Here is a 26173-nt window from a genome sequence, read left to right on the forward strand (position 1 = left end):
ATGCCACAGAATCCGAAGAGGATTAACTATGAACCTGAGAGCTCTCCAGGGGTGGTGCTGCCACAACAGAGTCCATAACGTCTATTGAACACTATTCACATGGCCACTAGGACACAGTAAAAGAGTCAGTTGTCAAAGAGAAAAAAAGATAAGATCAGTATCAAAAGAATCTAACCCACTAACCTGGCATCCCCCCACTCCCGCCCATGCCAAGATCAAACACAGCCTGGCCCTGTATTTATAATCCTTTTGACTACACTGGGTTTTGAGGAAGCTAGCCCCTGAAGACATGTTACCAATGCCTCAGAATGGTGCTTAGTTCTGTTGGCCTTCATTAGCCCAGATAAACAGGAGGGTTTTTGAATTACAGCTCCAGTGCCTACAAGGGTGGTTGTTGTTTTAAATATAAGACAAGCCAGGGAGTCTGCCCCACTGCAGTGTGCTAAAAAGTGAGTGTTTTTTGAACTGGAGCACTGAACAAGCAGGGGGCTGTGGCATGAGAAGGAGAGGTCAGTGACAAACTGGTGGCAGGCGGTCAAACAGAGTGAATCCCCAGAAGAAAGCAATCAAAAGTTAACAAGGTGCAGACCTGTTCAGCTGAGTGCTATGACTGCAAACTGCAGAGAGGGCAGTAAAGTCCAGTTACTGGAGCTTTGGGAAAAGTCAGGAATTAATGTTAAATGTGTAACTGCAGACCAGCTCTGGGATGCTTTGATTAAATATGACCAGGCAGAACACATAGCTAATACACTGCAGTCTAGGCCTAGAATCAAGAAAATGCATTCTGTGCCAGGGAGCTAGTCAGAGCCCATGGCTGGAAACTGATCCCAGTCTGTGGTTGGGACAAGTCTTATGGTGTGAGCGTGAACCAGAGGTCATGGTGGCTGCTGAGGAAGATAGATATGCCAAAGGCACAGAGGTGGGGATGGATGGGCCAACCCAGCCAGCACAGCTGAGCAGCAGAGAAAGTTGTGAGCTGGAGTGGGAAAAACTGCAAGACCATACACAGCAATGGGAGCTGGAGTGAGAGAGAGACTGAGAGCAGCGTACAGAAGGTGTGGAGAAGTGGCTGCAGGAATGGCAGCAGTTGGGCCAGCAGGCAGTCCCTGGAGGAGTTAAGTGGTTAGGGTTATCTTGGGAAAGAGCCAAGGTCCAAAAATAAACTCCAGGTTTTTTCCCCCAGTGCCAGGTGAGATCTTCTTCAACAGCACAAATGTGTTGGTAGGTACTGTTAGACAAGTGGTCTTAGTCCCCTCATCTTGCTCCACTGCTTCTAGGAAGGCTTATACCTACTCAAATACAAGGCCTGTCTGGAATATGTGAATAAAAAGTAGCCTTACTGGAAAATTCTCATCTGATCTAGAGGCCTATGTACTGAAATACCTACAGAGTAAGAAGGCCTGTTACAGCATGTACATTTGTATGCTTATTTATTTATTTATTAGGTGCATTCCCATAGTGTCTAATTCAGGCCTAGCAAGTATCATGCCTCTTGCACTGACATTCATGCATTAGGCAGCCCTCTCACTAGGGTTGACAACTTTCTAATTGCCGACAACCAGACCCACCTGCCCCACCCCTTCCTCATGAGGCTCCGCCCCCTGCTCCACCTCTTCCCCCAAGACCCCAACCCCAGCTCCACCTTCTCCTGCAGGCCCAACCCCCACTCATGTCTCTCCCCTGCATCATTTGCTGCTCTCCTCCATCCCCATAGCTGGAGCCTCTCCACCTCCCTTCCTCCTCCCCCTGCTGGGCTCCCTCTGCTCCTGAGCTGCAGACCCTGTCACAGAGCCTGCCTGCCCACGAGATGCAGGTAGGAGGCAGCCCCGGCTGAGTAGGGAATGACGTGGGTTAATGACCCATTGCTTTCCCCCCCATCACCCACCCGCAGTAACCAGACTTTTGATGTCCAGTCAGTAGATCTGACTGGACACTGCCAGGTCCCCTTTTCAACCAGACTTTCCGGTCAAAAACTGGGCACCTGGCAACCGTACTTATCATGCCTAAATCATGTGAAAGATTGGGCCTGTAGTGGAGCAGGCCCATCCCTGCTGTTTTTTGCCTGATTCCATGTCATCTTCTGAGACAATCAATGTTTAGATATAACATTTGGGGCTTTTATATTGCGGTTTATTTGTTAATTCATGTTTTTCTGACAAGGAAAACAAGGTGAAAATCAAAAAGGAAGAATATAAGGAAGGAAGCACAAATACAAGGACTGTTAGGGGCAGCAAGGAGTATTTTCTTCTGAGAGACTCTAAGCCATAAATCACCTTTGGTTTAATCATGTAAACTTTTCCGAATACCAGTGGTTGGTAGTGGCAAAGCATCTTTTCTTATAGATGCAACCATAGTGGTAATCGTTTGAACTACGTTGTGTTCCAAGTGAGTTTACTCTGGAGGTGCCTTTTGAAAGCAAGTTACCAATGTATCATGATGGTCAGATGCGAGTCCCCATTAGCCAGGACAAACAAGAGAGTGTTTGATTCCTTCTCCAGTTTCTACAGGATCTCACTGTTTTTAAATTTTGGACCAGACAGATTGTGGTGTGAAGCTGGGCATCCTCAAAAGCTCCAGTCTGCATCGTAAAAGTGAGTACTGAACGCATGTAAGGCTGAGGCATCTGAGAGGGAATCTGTGATGATCAGACAAAAATGGGGCCTTTTAAAAAAAAAATTTGGCAATAGTTTGATTTTTTTTAAATGAAGTATTTAGAATTCAGAAGACCTTCTCACCAGATGACAACAATGATGCAGTAGGCCAGATTTGGGGTATAAATACTGTGCTTGGCAATGTCCTAAAAATCATATTAATGTGTTTGGTCCCAATTGTGTTCCTGACAGCAGGATATCTCCCATAGTCCTCAACACTGACACATAATGAGGTACCGCCCCACACGTTGGGCCCTTATAATCCTTCTGCATGTATAGCCTTTTCTCTCTTTTGGGAAGAGATTCACATTAGGAACCTAATTCAAGAAATTTAAGAAGAAACCTGGATCTAAAATGCGATCAGGAGACTAATCAAAGACAAATAAAAATCATGAATACATTACATTTTAAAGTCTTAGGATGAAATCCTGGCCCCACTGAAGTACATGACAAAACTACCATTGATTTCAATGGGGCTAGAATTTCACCCTTAATCTACATCCTCTGACTGATTTGGGATCTCAAACAGGCTTTTAACATCCTTTTTAAAGAAAACGTGGTCTAACTTGTGTCCTGCCCTGCATGAACATGAAACAGAAAAGGGAGAAGCACACAAAGGACCAGATTTATAAAGCTATTTAGGTGCCTAAAGATGAATTCAGGCACCTAGAGCAATTTATAGAAGTGCCTAAAAGGAGTTAGACACCTAATCCCATTGACATATGGTTTGGTGCTTTTGAAAATCCCACTAGGCACCTATCTGCATTTTAGCACAATTAAATACATTTGTAAATCTGTCCCTAAGAGACTACAGCCCAGATCCTCAAAAGGTATTTAAGTGAAATCAATGAGAATTCGACACCAAAATACCTTTTGAGTATCTGGATTTACAGCTCTCTTTCCATCTTTGTGCAGAGCAGGAGCATAATCCAGTTGGAGAGCGCGCACAGGCACTGCACAAGGCCACCACATTTTGTAGGTCCCCAAAGGGGGAATGAAGGGGTGAAGTGAAGGTGGAACTATATTGGCCCAGAAGAGATGCCCTGGTGTAGAAGAGAATGGAGAGCCAGACTGAGCCAGAGTTCCATAAAGGACTTTCACTGCAGCACAACTCCTCACATGACAATCTGCCCTAGAGATGAACACTTGCACATTAGAATAAATGCCTCAAGGAATCAAAATCTTTCCTCTCCTTCCTATTTTTTTCTCCCCAATGCTTTCAGGGTGTACCTCAGTGATGAGGTAATACAGTGAGATTCACAACTTAATTTAATGAATCTTGCTCTCAGTACTTGAATTAGTTAGCAGATAACCATTGCATCCATCTGGTAGGATACTGAATGGCTACTCTTAATTTCAAAGGAGCTTATTTAACAAGATAAAACATCCCAGTTTTGCTTTCAGATATATGGACACCGTTCCCATTGGCTTCAGTGACAGTTGTACCTATGTATCTGAGCAGAACCAAGCCCAAGGTGCTTGGAAAGGGTGGCAGATGTAACAGCTGAGCACAGCACGGGTTCCTTTTCACTCAGTAGAAGCCAGATTTCAGTGCTCAGTCTGGAGAAACTTGCTAGCATTTGAAAATGTGTTTCTTTTTCTTCTCAGCTGAGTAATTAAATACTGCAAGTTGCTTCAAATATTTGTATTACAACTTGTGGGCTAGAAATGGAAGCAGGTTTCTTGGATCAAGATGAAGGAGGAACTTTGACCAAACATGATGCTGTTGTCAATAACACTAATGCAAAGCCAGGAAAAACATCACATTTATGCCACACCCTGGGCCTTGGTCTGAGGTTTTCCAAACAGCCCTGGCCTAACTTAAGTCAGTGTTTCAAAGCTTTCAGCTCTCAGGGAGTGAGTTTAAATAATTATCCCACAGTCTGAATTACATATGTCAGAGCAATAGTAAAGTTTTGGTTTTTGGCGGGGTGAGGGGAGAGAGTGTAAGACGAGAGGGGCCAATATGAAAATATGCATCAAGTAGCTCAGGGGGCTTGGAAAAATTCAAGTGTTGGAAGACTGAGCGCCCATAATTTACCACGGCAGAAACTTGCAACAAGTGTCTCAAGTTAGACACACCTAGGTAACAGTGGTTCATTTTCAGAGATGCCGAGCACCAATATCTCCCACTGGAGTTGTGGGTGCTCAGCATCTCTGCCAGTTAGGCTGTGTGTTTATTTTCATGTTTACATACAGATTTAGATGATTCATTTCAGGCCCCCCATGTTTGGAAATGCCGACCCAGGTTTGTGCAGGATTTCCTCAAATTCCACTTTAAAAACTGGGGTGAAATCCTGGCCGTTCTGAAGTCAATGGGAGTTTTGCCATTGGCTTCATTGGGGCCAGGATTTCACTCCAGTTTTGCAAATCTGAGCCTTAATGATACTGCAACACTGCTGCTTTAATATGCACTTTATCCACTCCTCACAACCACTGTACTTACTTGATGCTGCAGCTGCCACAGCTGAGTAAACTGGATGGACGCTGCTAGGACCTAGGCAGAAACAAAACAGTTTCTAACTGTAAAAAGGTGTTAAACAATAAAAACAATGTACATGCTTGTTAATGAATGAAAGTGGGAATGGGGGTAGGACCAGGGAAAATCAGGTCAGAAAAGTCCATAGTAGAGAGCTCTTGCTGAGGGTCCTTTTTAGGGTCCAAGTAGGATTGGGGGGGGAAAGTAATTGCAAAAAATCTATTTTGAGTAATATACTTGAAAGTGATCATGAAAAGATTGTCAAATCTGCATGTTGAATTATCAGCCCACCTGTACAGCTGGCCAAATCATTCAAAGGAAAATTTGTTGAATAATACATTTGAAAATTAAGATGATTTTATTGTGGGCAGAGGAGGGTCCGAACTCAGGTGGAACAATGCAATTCAGATGTAAGTCTATATTTTATCTATTTGGAAGTAGTATCCATAAGTAGCACGTCTTACTCCTGAGATATATATAGATATATAGATAACTAATATGAATGTAGCCACTTTTACCTATTACAGTCTATACTTACATAACACATGGTTTATGTTTATGAAACATACTTTCTTCCAGATGGGCTTTGTAACCTCTCAGAAATCCATATTAGAACTCTTAACACACTAATTCCACCCCTCCTTTTTGCTGATTCTTTTATACATTATTAATATTCCTACATTGTATTATTTAATACATTTTGATGGTCTACTAAACAAGGGCCAATTAGACCTATTCTTGAAATATTATTATTATTATTATTTATTAGGAAAATTGAAGGTCAACAAGACAGTACAAATCCCTCCCTTCATTCTACTGACCTATATCCCTGACCCTATGCACTGCAGATCGAGGTTTGGCAGCGGTAATAGTAGCTGTAGTGCTGGTTGTTGCAGGGAATGTAGTTGGCTTTGGTGTTGTGCTGATGGGTTCCGGAATCATGGTGGGCTTCAGCGTTGTGGTGGTAACTTGTGTAGTTGGTACCGGTACCGGAGACGTCTGATATTCTTTGCGGAGTGCATCGGCTATAAGTGTGTTTAAAAGTTATATATATCATGTAATTAGATATGACATATGTAGAAACATCATAAATGGTGTCAACTTGTTTAAAATGAGCAACAAAGTAGCCCAAGTTCATTCTGGCCACATCCCTGAAAATGTCTATGAGCACCAAACACATTCATGCCTTCACTGCTGTGTGGATATATAGCATATGTCTTGATGTGACATAGTATTACACCATTCTGCAGAAAGCAGTTACAAGGAATTAATCTGGAGCGTTCATGCCCTTGATTCTCCCCTACAGTTTCTCCACTTTCACAAGAGAATCTATGACTCTGACAAGTATATCAAAAACACAACGTTCCTGATACTGCTGATTTGAAGTCAATTTCTATTGCACTGGCATATCTTCTCTACATGATAAGGCAACTTGAAACTCCATGTAAATGTAACTCATTTTACCTGACGTATTATAAAATCATTAAGTGTGTCACTGAGCAAAACTGAAATACGTGGTACCTACCACAGTACTGCAAGTTTGCTGACGTATGGACAACTTCTAGGGAAAAATGCTTCAGGGAATTGTGTGACGATCAGAACAGCAACCACCTGTTTAGCCGATATGAGGTGAGGTGGGGATAGCACAATATTTTGGGGGGGGCCTACATTGTTCTAAATTTGACTCATTTCAGACCAGTTATTTTAAAGTGCGGATACTCACTATTATGATGGAGGGGAATATGAGATGCTTCTAAATTTGCGAGCTGCCAAATGGTGCCTCCTAAATATCACTATAAGCAATGATTTTATGTGTTTTTATATTTCAGTGTATCAGCTTTAAAAATAAACCCCTCAACTCTGCCCTCTCAGTCTATCTACAAAAACTGCTGTAGAAACAAACATTTCACACCACTGCCCTCAGTCCAGTTCCTCTCCACTTAGCTCACAGCCCCAAGAAAGGCCTAAGAAATTATGGGAATTAAAACAGGGCTGTGTATCATTATTCAATCCATTCATGGCTACCTCAGCACAGCCTAGTGTTTCATTGCTGGAATGTTCTCCTGTTGGAAAGCATCATCCCCGACACTGTCTGCTGGATTAATTACTACCTGCTGCTAGCCAGTTAAAAATGCAAACCTCAGACAGTCCTAAAGGGGTAACAAAGAGAGCTAAGAAAAACAAAACAGATGAATTGGAAAAATTAACAGAAACAATTTCCTTAGAGCTGAATTGTGCCTTGTCATGCACAGATGTGCTAAAGGGGAGAAGGTAGCAGGCACAACAAGTCCTCCCCTCTAACTTTGTCCCTGGTGCTAGGGAAAAGGCATATTCTTGCTCTTTGTACCCACAGCATGCAAGAACCAGGGAAATCTGAAGATGGCAACAATACTAGAACCCCCGGGGGAGGGGCTAGGAAGGACTGTGTTGACGGTGGAAACATGGCTCTGTCCTTCCTGCTGGGCAGGCCAGGAGGAGAACACATTGCACCCTGCAAGAGGGTAGCAGTGGACACTGCTGAGAGTTCGTATCCTGTGCTCCTGGAAGCATTATGCCTACCTGAGCTACAATACTTCTGAGAGTTACTGTACAGGCACTGATGCACCTACCCACCTCCTGCCAGTGCAAGGGAGTGGCTGAAAGCCACAGTGTAGGCCTTAATATTGCACTGCAGTAGAGCAGTACCGTGGTACATGCAAAGCTTAGGTTGTGATGGTGCCCTTGCATCCTCACTCCCCTCTCCTTCTTTATCTTGGCATGCTCCTTGGTGATGGTTTGCAGAAGCGGAGGCTCATTCTCTTGCTATGAGAATCCAGAATAGAGGCTGCAGGAGAGGTAGACTGGTATACATTACAAATTCAAATGCAGACTTTTTAGACTGAAGGGCTAATTCATGTCTAAGGATTTGCTGTGAGCCACAGCCCATACCTTGTTCAGGTGATTTTTCTGATGCATTAGAGGTGTCTGTTTTCCTGGTAGCCTTTATATCTTGTGCTGACTTTTTAGATTCTGTATGAAGGAAAATAAAGCCCTGTGAAGGGGTGTGTTTGGCCTATGAAGCTCCCTGCTGGGGGGGGTCTAGCTGTTCTACTACACCCTGCCCCAAGAAGCAGCAAGCTGAGAGGAAAAGAACAAAGAAGGTGGGTCTTATAAGTTTGTCTAGAGAGGACTTTCTGTAGTGGCCATTTTGGAAACTATAGACCTGGTCCGCCAAAGGCTCGAGGGGCTATTAATAGCCAATCAGGGCCCTGCTGGTCCAGATAGAAGGAGCAGCCTGGCCTTAGCAGAGCAGTTCCTGGCTTGGATCAGAGGGGGGCTCCTCTCTGGCCAAAGTACCTTAAGGGATGACCTGTTGGTTGTGGGTGGGCCTTTGCTCCCTGACTGGCCACAAGTCGGGCAGCATAAACCCCCAGTAGGGGATGGAGCTTGTTTGGGAGGTTGAAAAAATGGCTGAATTTGAAGGGCCCAGACCTGAGGTTGAAGACCCTAGCTAATAGACGGTGTATTAATTAGACTTCCATTTGGACTTTGTGTCCAAGCCACTGAAGACCCAACAAAGTCAGCTGGCAGCCTGCAGGAGGCAACGGGGTGAGCAAAGGACTGTGCTACCGCACCCACAGCAAGGAGGCACTCAAGAGGTGAGCGTCTCTACACAAGCACCTTTCAAAAACGTAGCATTAGGAGAAAACCATTTTGCTTCTTTCTCCCATTTACTGAGCATAAATCATAAGATTGTCTAGGGACAAATACATTAGTATCTCTAGACCAGTGGTTCTCAACCTTTCCAGACTACTGTATCCTTCTCAAGAATCTGAGGCCCGAGCCCTGCCGCCCAGGGCTGAGGCATGTAACTTTGCCCTGCTTGCCACCCCGTAACTCCAGCCCTGCACTTGTGACCCTCCCGCCCCACTGCTCACAGCCCCCAGGTTGCAAAACACTGATCTAGATGAGTTGATGTAACCTCTGAAAGACCTCTGTGTACCCCTGGTTGAGAACCACTGCTCTAGACTATGGTATACTTTGGAATTGGAGTACACTATTACTTCCTTGATGCAAATCTTATCCCACCAAATTCTGTAGTCTTTTACTCTGACAAAACTCCTAGGGGCTTCATTGGGACTTTTGAACTGAACCAAAAAATGTAAGGTTTGGCTAATAATACAGCAAAATTCAGATAATTTACAAACCATTATGTTGATTCTGCTTCCAAGTAACATGATGCCCTCAGAAAGAGCACAAACTGCAAAGGATTTTGACTCCTGATTGCTATTGAAAGTCATTTAAACCCTGCTCCTGCAAACACTTTTGAATGTGCTTGCCTTTGAGCATATGAGTAGTTGCATCCACTTAGAGTATTTGTAGGACCAAGGCTTTAATTTGTGTAGAGTGGCTGGTTAGTACTAGTTTGTATATTATATTTCAGTCATTAATTAAAATGCAGTCACAAGTCATTCACACTTGACATTGTCAAATCACCCAGGGGCCCAGATACTAAATTCCATTAACCCCAAGACTCTGATTCACAAAGCCCTTCAGCATGTACATAGGTCTGATTGACTTAATTTAGCACATGCTGAAGGGCTTTGGTGAATCAGAGTCAGAGTGAATACTGGTGGGTTTGGTGTTTAGTTTTCTCTCTCTTTTTCAGCAGTGCTGTCTTATTTTAGAGCTGACCCTAGAGTTATAACTTCCCCATTAATTTGGATTCTTTTTTAAACCAGCAGCTGTTGTCTGTTTGTACCAACTGTGAGTAGTTATAACTTGGGAGACTTTTCTTGCTCTGCACAGGTTTTGGGGTGGGGGGCTGCCACTTGCATTAAAAAGCAAAAAGAGAAAATATCAGGTGGCATGAGTCTCTAGGGCCATTGGGATAATGATAGACAGCCATGTGTGAAGAGGGTGTTTTGACTAGTTTGGCAGCCAACCAGTGAGTTACTCTAAGGAGTCTCTCTAGCTGCTGGAGATATTGGGTTCAATTTTCTAGTCAGGTAAAGTGGTTGTAATGTCTAAGGCTAGGTCTACACTACCCGCCTGAATCGGCGGGTAGAAATCGACCTCTCGGGGATTGATTTATCGCGTCCCGTCGGGACGCGACAATCGATCCCCGAATCGACGCTCTTACTCCACCAGCGAAGGTGGGAGTAAGAGCCATCGACGGGAAGCTGCGGAGGTCAATTTTGCCACCGTCCTTACAGCGGGGTAAGTCGGCTGCGATACGTCGAATTCAGCTACGCTATTCGCATAGCTGAATGTGCGTATCTTAAATCGACCCCCCCCGTAGTGAAGACGTAGCCTTAAATTGGAGTAAAACTGGTACTTCTCAGATAAGGAAGAGGTAACCGTCTGTTACAAGATAGATCCTGTATCCTTTACAGAAACCCTAATGTGAGAAATCAATTGCACAGCTGTGCTCCTTTGATAGGCACAGTTTGGCTGGGAACATGGATGTCTGGTGGGAAGAAGGCTCCTTGGGGAGGGGGGTCAGGGCTCTCTGATTCATGTGGAATTGGGCTGGGGAGAAACATGTCAAAAGATTAATCAAAAACTGAGTTTGATACAGGAATTGTTATCCATCCCTTTGGTCATCTCGGAGCTTTCCTCTCAACAGCACACAGCATCACTTGCCAGGATCTTTTTCAGTTCATGCTGCTTAATGGAAGACCAGTGGCCAATACATTTTCTGCCATCCATAGTTTGCTGATGGCTGAGGCCCCTGACATTTTGTATGTATAATTGAGAAGTGGCTGGATGAGGCTTCCTTGTATTAATTTCTGTTATGAGATGTGATTAGAGCACCAATGGCAGAAATATTATTTTGAGTTAGACTGATTGCAGCCTATTGAGGCTTTAAGGTCCTAATCCATGACTGTGGTGGCACCTGCCTTGGTGTTCCCAGCTGTGGTAGGGGGCTCAATGAGTGGGTGTATTTGTGGTAAGTCTTTTGGTTTTCTTTTCCTTTTCCTGGAAGGAGACACATTTTCAAAAGCATGGTCTCACTTCTGTGGGTGTGATTTGTCCCCATAAAATATGTGCTCATGAGGCCTTTTTTTTTTTGGTTGGCCTATTTGAATTGCAGGCACAAACCTGAACATTTGCACCTGTAAATATTTGACTCTGAGTGCAAATCAGTCACTGAGTGGTGAAAATACTTGGATTTGCAAATGGAACTCACTTTGTAGGTACAAAGTAACTGCTGAAAATCTTCCAGGGGTAAACTGACAGGTCCTCAATACAGCTTAAAATTTAGGCTACAAGTCACTTGTGTTCATTTGTGTACATGTGACCTGAGATTTCTGTAATTGGGACACTTCATCGATCCAGTAAAAAGAAAAGATAGAAACAAAGTCCTATTTTTGTACTGTGAAAATGCGCTGAGAACAAAGTGCATGGATTTTGAGCTATATGTTTGCAATACAAGCAACTAGAATATTCAAATGTAACTATGCAATTGTGCAAAAAACCCCAAACAACCCATTACTTTGAGGATAACAACCCCCATATTTTACTTTCATACAATAATGTGCAATTGGGTAACATTAGTAGCTATAAACATTTGTTCAGCATGAATGTGTCTGGAATGTAGGCACATGTCAATAAACATGTGAACTCATTGAGAAGCCACAAAATAGCCACATGGTAGCACTGCTGAATAGTAGTGGGTAACCTCATCAAGGTTCAGAAATCACACTGGCAGGCTGTGAATCACTAACAGAAAAGTACATAGCGCTATAAGACAGTGCTATGGCTATACCCAAGGCATCATCTCACACAGTCAATCACAAGTGATGGCCAAATAGGATGTCTCATTAGGGCTGGGGCCATTCAGTACTATTTTCATACACTTATCAACAATAGATCTACCCTCTATTACAACCCCAGTGGCTCCTATGTGCATTACACTGGTGTAACAAGGAGCTGATATCTACTGCACCTCAGAAGACATTAACAATAGTCAATATACCAGAGATTAACTGGTATAAGACCTAATCCAAAGCTCATTGAAGTCGATGGGAGGCTGTTCGTTGATTTCAATGGATTTTATACCAGGAACATAGAATAGAATGCGGGTTAGAATGGTGCCCCCAGGGAAGGTGCCCATTACTGCACTAGGCTGGCCATTTTTTGAAAGGGCTGGGGCTGTTGTCAGTTGACATTTATTATGGTTTGTATGTATTATTATCCATGCAGTTGATCACCCAAAGAGGGATGAGTAAATAGCATCAGACAAAAAGGCAAATATACACCCCCTAACCACAGGTAGAATCCAAAACTCATTCATGCAAGTGGTATAGAATCATATTCTCTGACTTAAAGCAAGAAAAAGCACTGGGGGAGAGAGGTCTGTGGGGAAAGATAGCAATAAATAACAATGTTCTACAATAACTGGCATTGTTGCCACATATATTAGAGAAAAGCATGTGATGGGTTTGTATAAAGTATTCACACCTATTTGGGAACTAATACCAAGTGATGATGCATTTCTGACTCATAGCAATAAAAACTTTATACCATTTCCTCATCTGTTAATACATATAATTTATGTGTATATTAATACCTATAAAATATGAGAGAACATCAACTGTAATTACTTGCCTGCTTTAACAGGTGAGCTTTTTGAGGAAGAATATTCAAGAGTTGATGGGTATGTCACACCTTTCTTTGGTTTGCCTTCTGCAAAAGAAAAGAATATCAGATTCAGAACGATATGGACTAGGAACCTTTAAATGTAATGGAAAACAGTCCTGTAAATAGCTCAGTGAATTCTAAAATATAACCCACATGACCAGCTGACATCCAAAGAATTCCAAGTTCTTGCAGGGCAAAATTTGCATCAAATGTAATGGTGCAGAATCAGGCCCTAAAACCAAACCCTGTAATTCCCTCAGTTCTCCTTGATTCCATGATAATGTCTAAAAATCATTCCACTAAATACACCAATATCTAAATAAGGGGAACAAGTGAAGTACTCATGCAAGAAGCGCTACATGACATGGGATCCCTTTCTTTAACTACATCATTTTTTTTAAACCTCTGTTTCATGATATATCATTTCTAATGTGTCATTTACAATAATAACAGTGAGACTCCCTCCCATGTGTGTGTGCTGGGTCATATGGTAGTTATATCTGGATCTAAAATGAGGGTCCTTCCCTTGAAAATGAGGCACAGTTCAGTTATGCTCTAAACCACAGACCTTTCTAGTGCCACACCAGATGGCATTTCTATTGACATGTGGCTATGAGGACTCCTCTTAAGTAGTAGTTTTGATGCTGTTGTGTTCACAGTACTAGAGAAGCCAGAGTACACTCTATACTCTGGGCCAGATTCAGAAACGTTGGCACAGAAGGATGTGAATTGCATTTCCCTATCCCAGCTACAGTTATTCTCTCCCCTCCCCCTGCCACTGTGCCATAGAGGGGATGTACCAGTGTGGATGGCAGGGGGTGTTCCTGCTTAAGCATTAACTTCCATAGAAGCTCTGCCAGTAGGTGCTACTGAGGAGAGGCACTGAATCAGCATCACCAAGGCAACATCTCATGTCAGATGGCGCTGCCCGTACTTTTTAAGTTGTGTGGCTCTCTTGTTCTGCCAGAGCCTCATCCCTTAGTGGATTTGCTACATCCATGGGCCTCTGCTGGGGTTTATGCCAGAATCTAACCTTCTCCATATAAGGACAATAGCTGAGTCAGAGAAGCTATTGCCTTTGTTCCCCAGTTCAATCTCTTCTTAGCAACTCAAGCCCCTTTATTCCATTTCCTCTGAAAGCCTGCGCTGTTGTAACCAATAAAATCACCAGGTGATGAAGTGAATTTGCTTTCTAAACATGGCAAGATGCAAGGGTCAGTTTCAGCGCTCACTTACACTGCTAGAAGTCAGGAAGAAGTTACACTGATGTACAACTGGTGTGAAAATCGGTCTTGTCTTAATATCTGGTACTACATGTGATTTGTAATTTAAATAAGGTCTGCAAATGTGCAGCTAACGCTAAATTGCTCGGTGAGACTGGCCTGCCGGTGAGCTCTGGTGTCTTTGGTAAAGAACTGTTTGTGTCCCCTGGGTGTTCCATGCATTCGTGGGAGCTGCTCTAAATGGAGAGCTGATTATTGGTGTGGCAATCGTGCTACTCTTACAGTGACAAGAAAGCTGCCACAAAATCCATCGGAGTTTGTATAACCATAATATGTGTTAAAAGATGGGGTTGCTGTAAAAGATGGGTTGAAAACCTGAGTATTATTGAACATACGGATGTTTGAAAAATAGGTGCATAGGTGAAATGTTCCCCACCCTCTCACCACTTACTTGTCACTAGCACACTCAGACATTTAGGACTCTCTTTTCTTTACCTAGTAGCCACAAAATTCCCATTAACCTGAATGGAGTCATTCATATGAGTGCCAAGACATTTTGGAACTTGAAAATGAATACGAGTCCATTTGCATACCTCCTAGTGTGCTCACCACTTCAATCCCAATGACCATGCCTTGTGCTTGTTCCCCACTTCTCCTCTGTCACACCACTTCGCAGGCCAGGTCCCTTAACTGTTCCTCTTCTGCAGATGCTTATTCATCTCAACAGTTTGTGATATTTAAACTGGTAAGTTTCCTATCTGGGAACAAACTGTCAGCACACTTTCACCATACAATACCATGTATGCTTTTGATTTGCTAACAACTAACTTGGCTGGTGTATAGACAATTCCTCAGCTCAGATGCCAAAGCTGTCCTGGAGTCAGATGCCTCAGTTGGCTTTTCTGGTATTTTGTATTTCTAGTCTTTATGCATCTCTTTTCTTATAAGTAATAATTCACAAACAAATGTAAACTTTTTTTTGCCAGTGGGGTTTGTCTGCATCCAGCCACAGGCCAACTGAAGCAAAACTAGATGGAGAGTTACGGATCTCCATCTTTTAGCCTTTAAATTCCTCACAAAGAAAACCACATGTTTCAGAAGGCCCAGTAAGGACTACCTTCCCTTTAAATATGACTCTCTTTCTGCATGAACTACTATGATTAGTCCCACTGACCAATCAATTCCCTGCCATGGTGTACCTCGGTCCCACTGTGGCCATTGGTGTACCTCGGTCCCTCCTATTTTCTGCCAATGGCATGCTATAGTTTAATCTCTGGACTGCAGTAATACTTTAGTCCAATCCAAGTTATTGGATTCAACGCAGAGGTAACTGAGTGGAGTTTAATGGCCTGTGATGTAGTCCCTTCTGGCCTTAAACTCTGATTTGCAAACAATCAAGCACAGACAGGATTGGAGCCTTATTCGAGGCATTTGAATGTTATCATTCCTATGTGTACCCAGTCTAGCTTGAACCTAGTCTTCCCTTCTCTGTTACATAGGTTTGTAACTTTCTTCTGCACCCTCTATTCCATGGTGTTTATGTAACCAGGAGGTGTTGCTGTCTGAAAAATTAGGAGGAGCTGTTGTTGTGAGGACTCCAAAGTTGACCGGGTAGTACCTGAATTGCTGCTCAGTTAGAATTTGCTGTTTGTTAGACGAAAGCAAGTACCAGAGGCCATTCGGCCATGACCGGAAATTCCTAACTATCCAAAGTAAATCCTCTTAAAATGTGAGCCAGGCCTGGGCTGTTAGCTGCAAAAAGAGCATCCACAAACATTCATCCAAATTCCAAATGACAGCTCAGTTTGATCATATTCCTACCCCTTATTTGCTGTTAACAAGAAAAAATATTTCTTCACTTGAATTTCTTGGGAATGGCTGTTCATACATTTGTGCTATGTTGATCTTTCCACAAGGTATGCCTGAAATACTAGTAGTTAACTAGTAGTAGCTGGTTACTTGTCTTAGCCAAGCAGTGGAAATGTGCACACCACCATCCACTTGTGTGACAGGAGGTTCAATACAGAAGCAACATAAAACCATGTAAGTTAGCACCTCCTGTACGAACCTAAGGGCTTGTCTATACTTATGTGCTGGTTCGGCGGCAGGCAATCGAACTTCTGGGTTCGATTTATTGCGTCTTGTCTGGACGCGATAAATCGAACCCAGAAGTGCTCACCGTTGACTCCGGTAATCCTGCTCAGCGCGAGGAGTACGCGAAGTCGACGGGGGAGCCTGCCTGCTGCGTCTGGACCGCGGTAAGTTTGAACTAAGGTACGTCGACTTCAGCTACGTTATTCACGTAGCTGAAGTTGCGTACCTTAGTTCGAATTGGGGGGGTTAGTGTAGACCAGGCCTTAAACTTCTCTAATGCATTGGTAGAATTGAGTTTAAGGGGACTTAATTTACACATCAGCTCTGAATTTGGCCTGGGACTCTCAGGACTTGTCTTTACACCCCTCTGGGGCACATGTCACACTGTAAACAGTAGAGCACTCTGAAGTGTCATGCTCTCACTGATTCCTAGTGTATGTTAACGTAGTGTTGTTTGAAACAGGATTACATCAACCTGCACTAGGAACCTTTTAGATTAGAGCGTGTCAGCAGGATCTACGTGGGGCAGTGAGAGCGCAACACTTCAGAGCATTCTACAATTTACAGTGTAGCATGTGCCCAGAGGGGTGCAAAGACAAGCCCTAAGTTAGTGTAACTGGTTGTAGAGTGTTGATATGGGGGTGGGGAGGAATTCAGGACAACAAAATCTGACTTAAGTAAAAATTTAATGGACCGACACAAATTGGCTGGAGCAGAACTGTAATTAATACATTTAGGATACGTTGATGTGGTCACTTAAGACAGGATGCTGCTTCATCAGAGCAGTCACTTGTAGAACATTCACTGAATACGGTTTGAGATATGGGACTGGTCATCTTTTTTGATTAGGATATGTATTTCTTTTAATAAAGAGCCCTGGCACTGCTTGCTGTGGTTAATAACTGCACCAAAAAGTTTTTTGCTGTTTATGGTTAGGAAGGAAAGCTTCAAAGCATGGAGTGAGTTTAACTGAAACAGATGTTTCAGGCTCTCTGCAAATTCCGGCAGACAATAGCTCTGAGATGTGAACCGCCCCATCTGTTTAAATGGGTGCTAACTCAGATGTCCCAGATGATACATTGTTATCTATTTCACTGCACATCAAAGCATGTAAGAAAGCAGAGGTATCAAATTATGAAGGTATACAGTCTACTCTGAGTGACCATTTATTTGGATAGGCTTTTAACACCACAACAGAGTGATGGAGCTTTGGTCATGCATTCAACCGACCAGTTCCTTTGCATAGAGTATATATCACTTTAAAGTGTGATAGTATAACATAATAACTGAATTAGCTCTGTAGAGTGCCTTTTTTTTTTTTTTTTTTGCGCAGGAGTTGGGAGGGTAGTACCTGAAACAATGAAGGACTCCCTCCAGCGTGGTAGGGACAAGGATCGGATTCCATTGGAGAAGCTCCCTCTGTAACCAGATTGTCCAGCAACTTTCTGAACAAGGATTTTCCCTCCTGAGTTGTCAATTGTACCACTACAAAAGGAGGTTGGGAAGTGTTAAATGATATCAGAAATGAGGCAGAGAAACTTAGAAAGTGTTCAACTATACAAGAGTTAGGAAGGTGTTCTCTCTCATTTTAAATGACATGGTTGAGGTTACAACAGTCCTCAGTGCAACTTGGAGAAGTCTGCGGCTAGGAAGTGTTTGTGCACTTATAGCTGACTCAGGGGTCTTGTATTTTAACCTGACTCAAGTGTCAGTATATGGCTGAAGTAAATTGTCTGATGGCGTTGTCTGACCAACAGTGCCGGTTCAGAACATGTCCCTGGCTCTTGAAGTACCTACGTGTATAGGAAAAAAAGGGCTGAACTCTTTCCTGAGTTACTTTGTGCAACCATGTTGACTTCAGCTGGATTTTTAAATCAGGCAGGATTTGACATAAAACTTCTAAGGTTCAAGAGCTTGAGTCAGATCTCACTGCCTTTATACCATTGTAAGTACATTAACTCTGAGAGTTGTGATTTATGGGTATGTATGTAGGACGAGATTCAGGGCCCAAGAATCTAAAATAAATTTTGAAAAATAGGAGGGTAATTTCCCCCTTTATTTCGCAGAACTTAGTATTTTCCCTGTTCGAAAGAAATCAACCAGGTATTACCTGTATCTGATTGTGCCTGATTCTGATCTCACCCTGGGGTAAATCAAAAGAAACACCACTGAAATCAGTGGAAAACATGGCAGCTTCTCTGTGTGCTGAATGCTACGAAGTGTTTACCACGTGTGATGACATTATATGAATCCTAATGTGTACGAAGTCTCCATTTCTGCAGACACTGAAGCATTAGTTTGAAAACCAAGAAGTGACTCCTACTATAAACAGAGCAGTCTATGCTAAGTGGAATGAAAAACATAAAATGGTGAAAAGTAACTTAGAGCTTTACAGTTCTCTTTGAATAATTTAAGTTGTTGCTGGCAATAGAAGAAAAGGAAACTCACAGATTTCATACACACATCAGAATAGTCAACAAATCCAAACTCAAATGGCACCTAGAGAAAACCGAGACCTTCTGCTCCAAAAATCTAGGCATCTACCACTTAAGCTACAGGAGAAACTATATTCTCAGTCACTATGTTGTGTTAGGATTAAATTGTTTTTGACACAGTTTGCCCTTAGGTATTCATGCACAATTCTCCTTTTAGTCAATGGGAATTGTACACAAGTATTCTGAGGGAAGAATTTGTTTTTTGTAAGCTAGTCACTTGACAATTCAATAACAAACACCTGAACGCATATTACTTCAGCCAGCAGATGGCAGTAGTCTATATACATAAAAGCTAGCTGGTACAATAAAGAGATGCATAGGATTTTTATCCACACAGTGTGTCTCTCTGTGTACGCTATGCTGCACCAGTGAATTGCCTGCAGTTTGGTGTGGCAGTTTGTAAAGTACCTTTTCACCAATTCTGGTTTTCTGTGACGTGTTTATGTCACTCAATATTTGGAGCCTGGAATGCTTTAGTGTGGGTTCATGGGTTCAGTTGCACCCCAGGGTGCAAAAACAGCCAAATGTACATTTCTTCCAGCCTGGTGAGGAGGGAAAACCGGGGACAGGAGAGGGAGTCATGAGCAGCTGGGCTGAACCTGAGTGCCGGGTCACAATTTGTGGAGCTAGGCCCAGCCCATGGGACAGGAGCTACCACTACAGGATGAGTGTGGGATGGGCTTGCTCTCCAGCCCCACTACTACCCCCTCAGCCCTCCCTTCCACACTGGGTTGGGACTAGGGTTGTGGTGCTGGGTAGGGTGCTGCAGGTGATTGGAGCCCCCTTGGCAATTTAGTAGAGTGTACCCATTGATTTGGGAGGCTACATCTGCCCCTGGTTTGCAGCAGATGCTTTCAGTGAATGTTTTCAGGGTCTTTTCTAGCTTAAATGGGATCACTAAAAAGAATCCTACCAAGAGAGATGATAACCTACATTGCCTACACATTATTAGTGAGATTATTATTTATGTGAGACCATGAACACTTCTGATGGTATAAAATAGTGCAACAGTAGTCATTTGCTATCCATAAATGAGTGATCTGGAAAAGTCTGAGCACCTCCTGTAAGGTGCTAAACATGCTCAGTAATAACTAACATCTAGCTCTTACAGCGCTTTTCTTCAGTAGATCTCAAATCCCTCTACAACAAAGTGTCATTATTCCTACTTTACAGATGGGGAAACAGGCACAGAGAGGTGAAGTGCCTTGCTCAAGGTCACGCCGCAGGCGCGTGGCAGAGCTGGGAACAACAAATGATTTCAGTAGAAGTTCTGGTGCCTAGCACTCTCAGATTGGACCCGCCATCACATCAAATACTGTCTCTCTCTTATACTCTTTTCTATAAGAATCGTGGCCTGCAATCCAATCTGCAAAGACCAGGCAGGGTTTAATAAGCTCCAAAGCCAATGACCCTCTACACTGGAATTATAATTCTGTACTGGAGTGTCTCGGTAGTTTAAAGCTGCTGACCTGTGAATAGCAGCACTGCACACACTGGAAAAAGAAGCGTAAATGTCGGTGCCATAAACACGGTATTTTATGTCTTGACATCCTGGTGGACATTTTGCAATGAATTCCGGATTGATTATCTTCCCTGCTTTGATATCGCAGTCTAGCTCAGGTACAGCTGTGAATGCAAAAAAAGATGAAAAGTTAGATTTAATATTCCAATAGTTGTGTGACCATGTAATGCACAATAGTGCCCTCTTTAAGCATATGGGTGAATTCCTTCAGGGCACAAGAGGTGTGTTTGCATGTAACATAATAAATACATGACAAGGGTAGGGTTGTAACTAAAGATGGATTGAGGAAGAAAATGGACATTTCTGACCCTAAAGGAAATCTCCAGTGTAATATAAAATATTCTAATCATTATGGGATAGATTGTGGTCATACGATGGGGGAAAGGGGCAGAAGTGAGAGCTGGGAGTTGTATGCATCCCTGAGGCAGAATGTCTGTCAGTGTTCCCCTTGTGGTAATATGGTTCTGTTTCACCCTCCAAGGCAAGGCTGTGGCAAAATGCTATGATCTTGCCCTAAACCTTTAAAAATGTTTGACTGCTAGGCACAGCAAACAAGGGATATAAATATAAACTTAAGCTCTGTTTTATCATCACCAATTAGATTATACAACCTAGTGGCAGGCTTGCATTTCACCCAATGCAGCAAAACTGAATGCATAGAAAAGTCCTTTTGGGATTGTAGCTAGAAGTCCCCATATAATGTCCCCTTCCAATGGTTAAGATGCACAGGGTTCACCTTCCAGTGTGTGTATTTCAACGTATTTATGTCTCTTACCTAGGCTTTTCTACCAGGCTCTTCACTATGGTATCTCAGTATTTATATGTAGTATGTCATATGCTGTATTAGATATAGTTCACTTGATATATAGATTTCATTATGTGATGCATATGTTTTATGCAAAGAGGCTGTGTATTGTTGTATGTGCCTAATGGCTCCTTACAGAAGCCCCAAGGAGTTCACAGAAGATAACCTGAGTGAAGTTATGGCTTTTTTCTGCACTGGACATTCCTGTTTTGAAGCAATTAGACATGCTGCTGAGACTACTTACATAGTTTAGCCTTTTTGTTCTTCTTTGTGGCTTCTTTAGTTGCATATGTACAAGTCAGAAACAAAGCTAAAACAAAGAAAATACAATGTCAGGTAAACAGGCAACTGCCAGCATCTTTCAGCACATGCCTCTGTGCTTGGATTTTCCGGAGCTCAGATTTATTATAATCAACCCGTTTTCAAAAATGAAATTAACATTTTGCCAGCAACAAGTAGAATTCCGTTTGAAAAGACATATTTCAGTGGTGTGTGTGTGTTTGTTTGTTTGTTTGCAGGGGAGTAGAGATTGACTGACTGTTGGAACACTTAAATTTTCACATAACACATAATTAACTTGGGGGAATTCACTACCAAAAGATGCAATTGAGTCCAAAAGCTTAACAGGCTTAAGAACGGATTAGACATTTTCATGAGTAATGAGAGCACCCACAAGTATATAAAATAGAATAAATAACGTTAGGGATAGAAAACCTCATGCCTTATGGCTGCACAAATCACCAATTAACTGAGGGATTAGGGAGGGGTTGTTAGGAAGAAACTTCCCCTATAGGCAGGTTATTCCTTAACACAACACAAATGAAAGCTCTAGTGCCCAAGCAGGTGGTATTGGGCTCTGATGGAGACAGGCTGCTGGATTAGATGGACCACTGACCTGATTTGGTTTGGCAATTCTTATTCTCCTACAATTAACGTATCACCAGAGGCTGAGGTTTATACTTTAACTATTTCAATGCTTTTTTTTTTTTAAATGTATGAACTATATGATGGTGACAGGTAGATCTCACTTACCATTATAGGGCTGTCTGCTAATTAACGGTCATACAAAAATGTTCAATTTTCTGGACTTGTTATAGGGACTATATTGTGCATTAACCTGCATTACAAACACGCTCACCCTCCTAATCTCCCGTGTCCCATCTGTGTTTGCAATTGTTCACAGTCTGATTTAGGACCGTGTCCCTTGCCTTCTGTGGCTAGAAATACACAGATGTTGAATGTGCTGTTCAAGATCCTTGATGGTGTTAAATGCACAGATTCACGCTCTTCTCCCCTGCCTGGGGCAGGCCTTACGGTTCTGTGGATCTGACTGGGCTGGGGGGCACAATCTATTGAATGCACTGGGTCCAAGGCTCTACAGAAATATTTAGTGGATTGCTGGACATCCACTTATTGCAACTTCTCATCCACATCCTTCCCCAGCAATGGCAGTGTGGTGCTTCATGCCTCATACAGTCAGTGGTACCCCACTGTGACTGTGCATGTAGATGGGAAGAGTCACAGGATGCTAGCAGGGACATTAACTGCTGCTCTGAGCAGCAACAACTTACAGTGTGCATTGCTTTGTAAACCGCAAACCTCATTGCATGTAGCTGCACATTATGAAGAGTAGCATGCCATGTAGCCTTCCTCTCCATGCAGCCTCATTCCCCATTTTGCACAGGTTTGTTGAAGTTTTGCCTCTGTCTTTATTTCACAGTGGAGGGGAGATATAGCTAGATATTTATTTCCAAGTTCTGTGCAATCCACACCTCTCCTGTTGTTACACAGGGCTACCTGAGACTCTTCATACATTTCTAAACTCTACACACAGTTTAGTAATTTGGCCTAATAGGTCCCCTGATCCATAGGCTTTGATAGCTGCACTTAGTTTTTTTATTTAAGGTACATATAGATGCTTCAGAAAGGATTTGTTTCTCTGGTGGATGCTTATTCTTGTGTTTTGCTTCTGTATCAGGTACCTTCCCGTTTGACAGGTTTCAGAGTGGTAGCCATGCTAGTCTGTGTCCGCCGTGTTAGTCTGTATCAGCAAAAAGAACGAGGAGTCCTTGTGGCACTTTAGAGACTTGTCAACTGTTTGAAATGGGCCATCCTGATTATCACTACAAAAGTTTTTTTTCCTCCTGCTGATAATAGTCCACCTTAATTGATTAGTCTCATTAGAGTTGGTATGGCAACCCCCATTTTTTCCATGTTCTCTGTATATCTTCCTACTGTATTTTCCACTGCACGCATCTGATGAAGTGGGTTTTAGCCCATGAAAGCTTATGCCCAAGTAAATTTGTTAGTCTCTGAGGTGCCACAAGTACTCCTCTTCCCTTTTGAGGAGTTCATGCAGATGAGGTAATATTTCTTATGGGTTGAGTATAAATCTGCTTAGACTGTGAATTATGTCTAAGATCCTTTTCATTTTGGGGATGGATTCAGGAGGCTGCATATCCAGCTTTAATTTACACGGGGCTGGATGGCTGAAGATCAGGGAGAAGCAACCACCTCCCTACAGTGTTCTCTCCCCCCCCCCCCACTCCACTGCATCAGAATTCAGCTCATATAGGATGGAGAATCTGCTCCCAATTGTAGAGGAACTGCTCCACTTTTCTGGGGCACTGCCACCAGAACTCCACATTACGCACTGACATTGAGAACGTTCTCCATTCCTTCTTCAATAACCTAATGTGTAACCATTCAGTTTAACTCCTCTTTTACTTTAGAGAGGATTAAAATTCCCCATAGTGTGTGGACGGACACTATAATAATATGTTTAAATTTAATCTTGACTGGAGTATGCCACAGCAATCTTATTCCTCCCTTCCCACCCCTAAATTGCTACAGATTTCTTCCAGCAAGTGAATGGACTTAATAGCTCTTGGAACTTGTTCAAAGGAGGGGGCAGTGCCCTGCCCCCATGCCACAGTATGTAAGTTGAGTATGAGTGCCTCTTACTCCAAATGGCAGGCATGCCAAACAAAGCTTGGTGACTCTGTTACTTGACAGAAGTGGAATTGTCAGTGGGGAGGAAGGCTCTTCCCTTTTGTTTTTTTAATAGAACCCATAGAAAAGAAAGGGCCAAATTCTGCCCTGCCTGACCCCTCGTGCCATGTCAGTGAGCTTAGCTGGGTTGCATGTAGTATTAGGGCAGAACTTGGTCCAGAGAAAATAATCAGGCCCTTGGTCTCTTGCCTTGTGGCAGACTGAACTGAGCAGATTAAAATGAAGGGAAAATATACCTAACCCTGAGTATCCAACCATCCCTGACAGTTCTCACTTAGGGCAGTACCACAGTTAGTGACAGAAAATGCAGCTAGGCAATATGCTGGCTGGATTCCATCAAAGAGAAACTTGTAACTAAAACACACACACAAACAATCATGTTTGATGCATTCAGCCAAACCCAGATTGTTTGTGTAAGGTCAGCTGCAAATCTTGGAGCCTCTACGTGCTCTCTAAAGGAGCAGGTCTCTCCTGCATAACATCCTGATAAATGATGGCAAGGTATATTTGCAGCCCTTTTCCCTGAATATCATCTTGATCGTGTTAAAGGTCCTGCATCCTCTTTGGACTCAGGAGAAAAAAAAAAAAAACATAAAAGAAGATCTTCACAGCATGAAATACACATTGTTCTTCCTTGGAGGGGGCCTTTAAGATTTAGACATTGCATAATTGTGCAGTCTACTGTAATTATTGCAGCCTATGTGCAGTCTAATGATCAGTGCATGTGATTAAATTAATGTAACTTTTGGGTGGGGAAATCAAGAAACTGGGGTTACCAGGATTGAATATAGCTGCTCAAGGTCCCCCTACATCTTCTACTGGGAGCCCAACTATCTGTGGCAGACCTAAATGAACACAGGAAGCCACTAGCCATTGACTTGGATTGGAGAACTAAAGCGTCTCTTCCAGGTCTTTCAAGTCATCTTTGAAAGCTTTTCATGATGTTGTAATTGTGTCCAGATCTCAGATATCTCTTTCCCCAGGAGAGTGCCTTTCTTAGCAAACATTTCATTGGCATTCACTACTGAACCCAAAATGTCTGCATCATTCAGATCTGCATTGTTCATGTGATGTGGATACTTTTCCAAAGTCATTGACCCAGTCCTAGACAATGTTTGTATGTGTATTTGTGTAGTCTAAACTTACTTACCGAAGAAGGTTGCAATGATTGATGCCTTCATGTCAAGAACAACAAAATCAGCAGGTTCAGTGAAAGTGCACTAGAAAGGAAAACAAAATAACACTGTCACATTGCATTCAGAGGTAGTATATTGACCACTGGTGGTGAGGAGTGGGAGAGGGATGGGGATGAGGAAGTAGTTCTGTGCACAACCCCTTAGCCCTTTGAAGTCCTAGCATCCTGAATCCTCTTCTTACGGAAGAGGTACGCTTTATAAAGACTTGAAATATACTAATAGAGAGTGCTATAGCAAGTAAGCTAATTTGAGTTTGATGGATGGGGCCAGGATTTAATTCCTGGAATCTTTTCAGGTAAATGGGAGTTTTGCCATTTACTTCAATACAGCCAGAATTTCACTCTAGATACTTATTTCTGAAGCCAGCAGCAATGGAGGCCATGACAGAAGCTGACCTACTCTTGCAGTCATAAGTGTTGATTTAGTTCCCTTTTAGAGAGCTCACAGAAAAAAAAAATCTCACTACTGTTCATAGAATGAATCAGCACATCAATGACCGATTTTTGAGGTGCTCCAGTGTTTTTCATTTCTGGTTTTTGACCAAGACGAGAATCAGGAATGTGCCTCTTCCTAAGAGATTTCTTGTCCTACCTTTGCAGACTTGAGAAGTTTGGACAAGAATCTGAACGTTAGGAGCCCTGTGCAAATCATATCACATTGGAACTATTGAAGGTTTCTATCACTAGATAAAACCCCCTAGGCCTGAGATTGAACAATAGCTGATGGTGGTAAAATGCGAGAATCCCATAATCAGAATCTGAGCACACCGGTACTGTTGAAAGTAAAAAAAAAAAAAAAATGTTAATTTAAACTCCCAGTCAGATGGGCAAGGCACCAGATATGGCCACACACTAAGCTTAGGGAGCTTGAAATTCTTAGAGCATTATATTTCATTCATAATTATCATTCCATTGGTATCTGATTAATACAAAAGAAATGTTTTTTCCCCCTCCACACTAGTCAGTCTCTAGGAAGGGCAGTATGCTGGTTCCTGCTGTCAGCATCTGAATTCGCCCCAGCAATGGGAAGGGAAGAGGGGCCTCTGATCAAAACGGTCTGCCATTGGTGAT

General features: G+C 42.7%; 1 protein-coding gene across 1 annotated transcript in view; it reads right to left on the reverse strand.

The window, feature by feature from the left end:
• Window positions 1-25088, reverse strand: part of VIT (vitrin) — a 63417-nt gene extending 38329 nt beyond the window's left edge. Inside the window, exons 1-8 of the mRNA XM_029911080.1 lie at window positions 25058-25088; window positions 21140-21205; window positions 20038-20194; window positions 17425-17558; window positions 12724-12801; window positions 8059-8139; window positions 5952-6155; window positions 5098-5148 (exon numbers count right to left, since the gene is read on the reverse strand). Of these exons, the coding sequence (XP_029766940.1) occupies window positions 5098-5148; window positions 5952-6155; window positions 8059-8139; window positions 12724-12801; window positions 17425-17558; window positions 20038-20194; window positions 21140-21205; window positions 25058-25088 (802 nt within the window). The remainder of the gene's footprint in view (window positions 1-5097; window positions 5149-5951; window positions 6156-8058; window positions 8140-12723; window positions 12802-17424; window positions 17559-20037; window positions 20195-21139; window positions 21206-25057) is intronic.
• Between the last annotated feature and the right edge of the window lie 1085 nt (window positions 25089-26173).

The sequence above is a fragment of the Terrapene carolina genome, unplaced genomic scaffold (genome assembly GCF_002925995.2).
Source record: "Terrapene carolina triunguis isolate 2854851 unplaced genomic scaffold, T_m_triunguis-2.0 Scaffold85, whole genome shotgun sequence".
In the NCBI taxonomy this organism is placed as follows: Eukaryota; Metazoa; Chordata; order Testudines; family Emydidae; genus Terrapene; species Terrapene triunguis.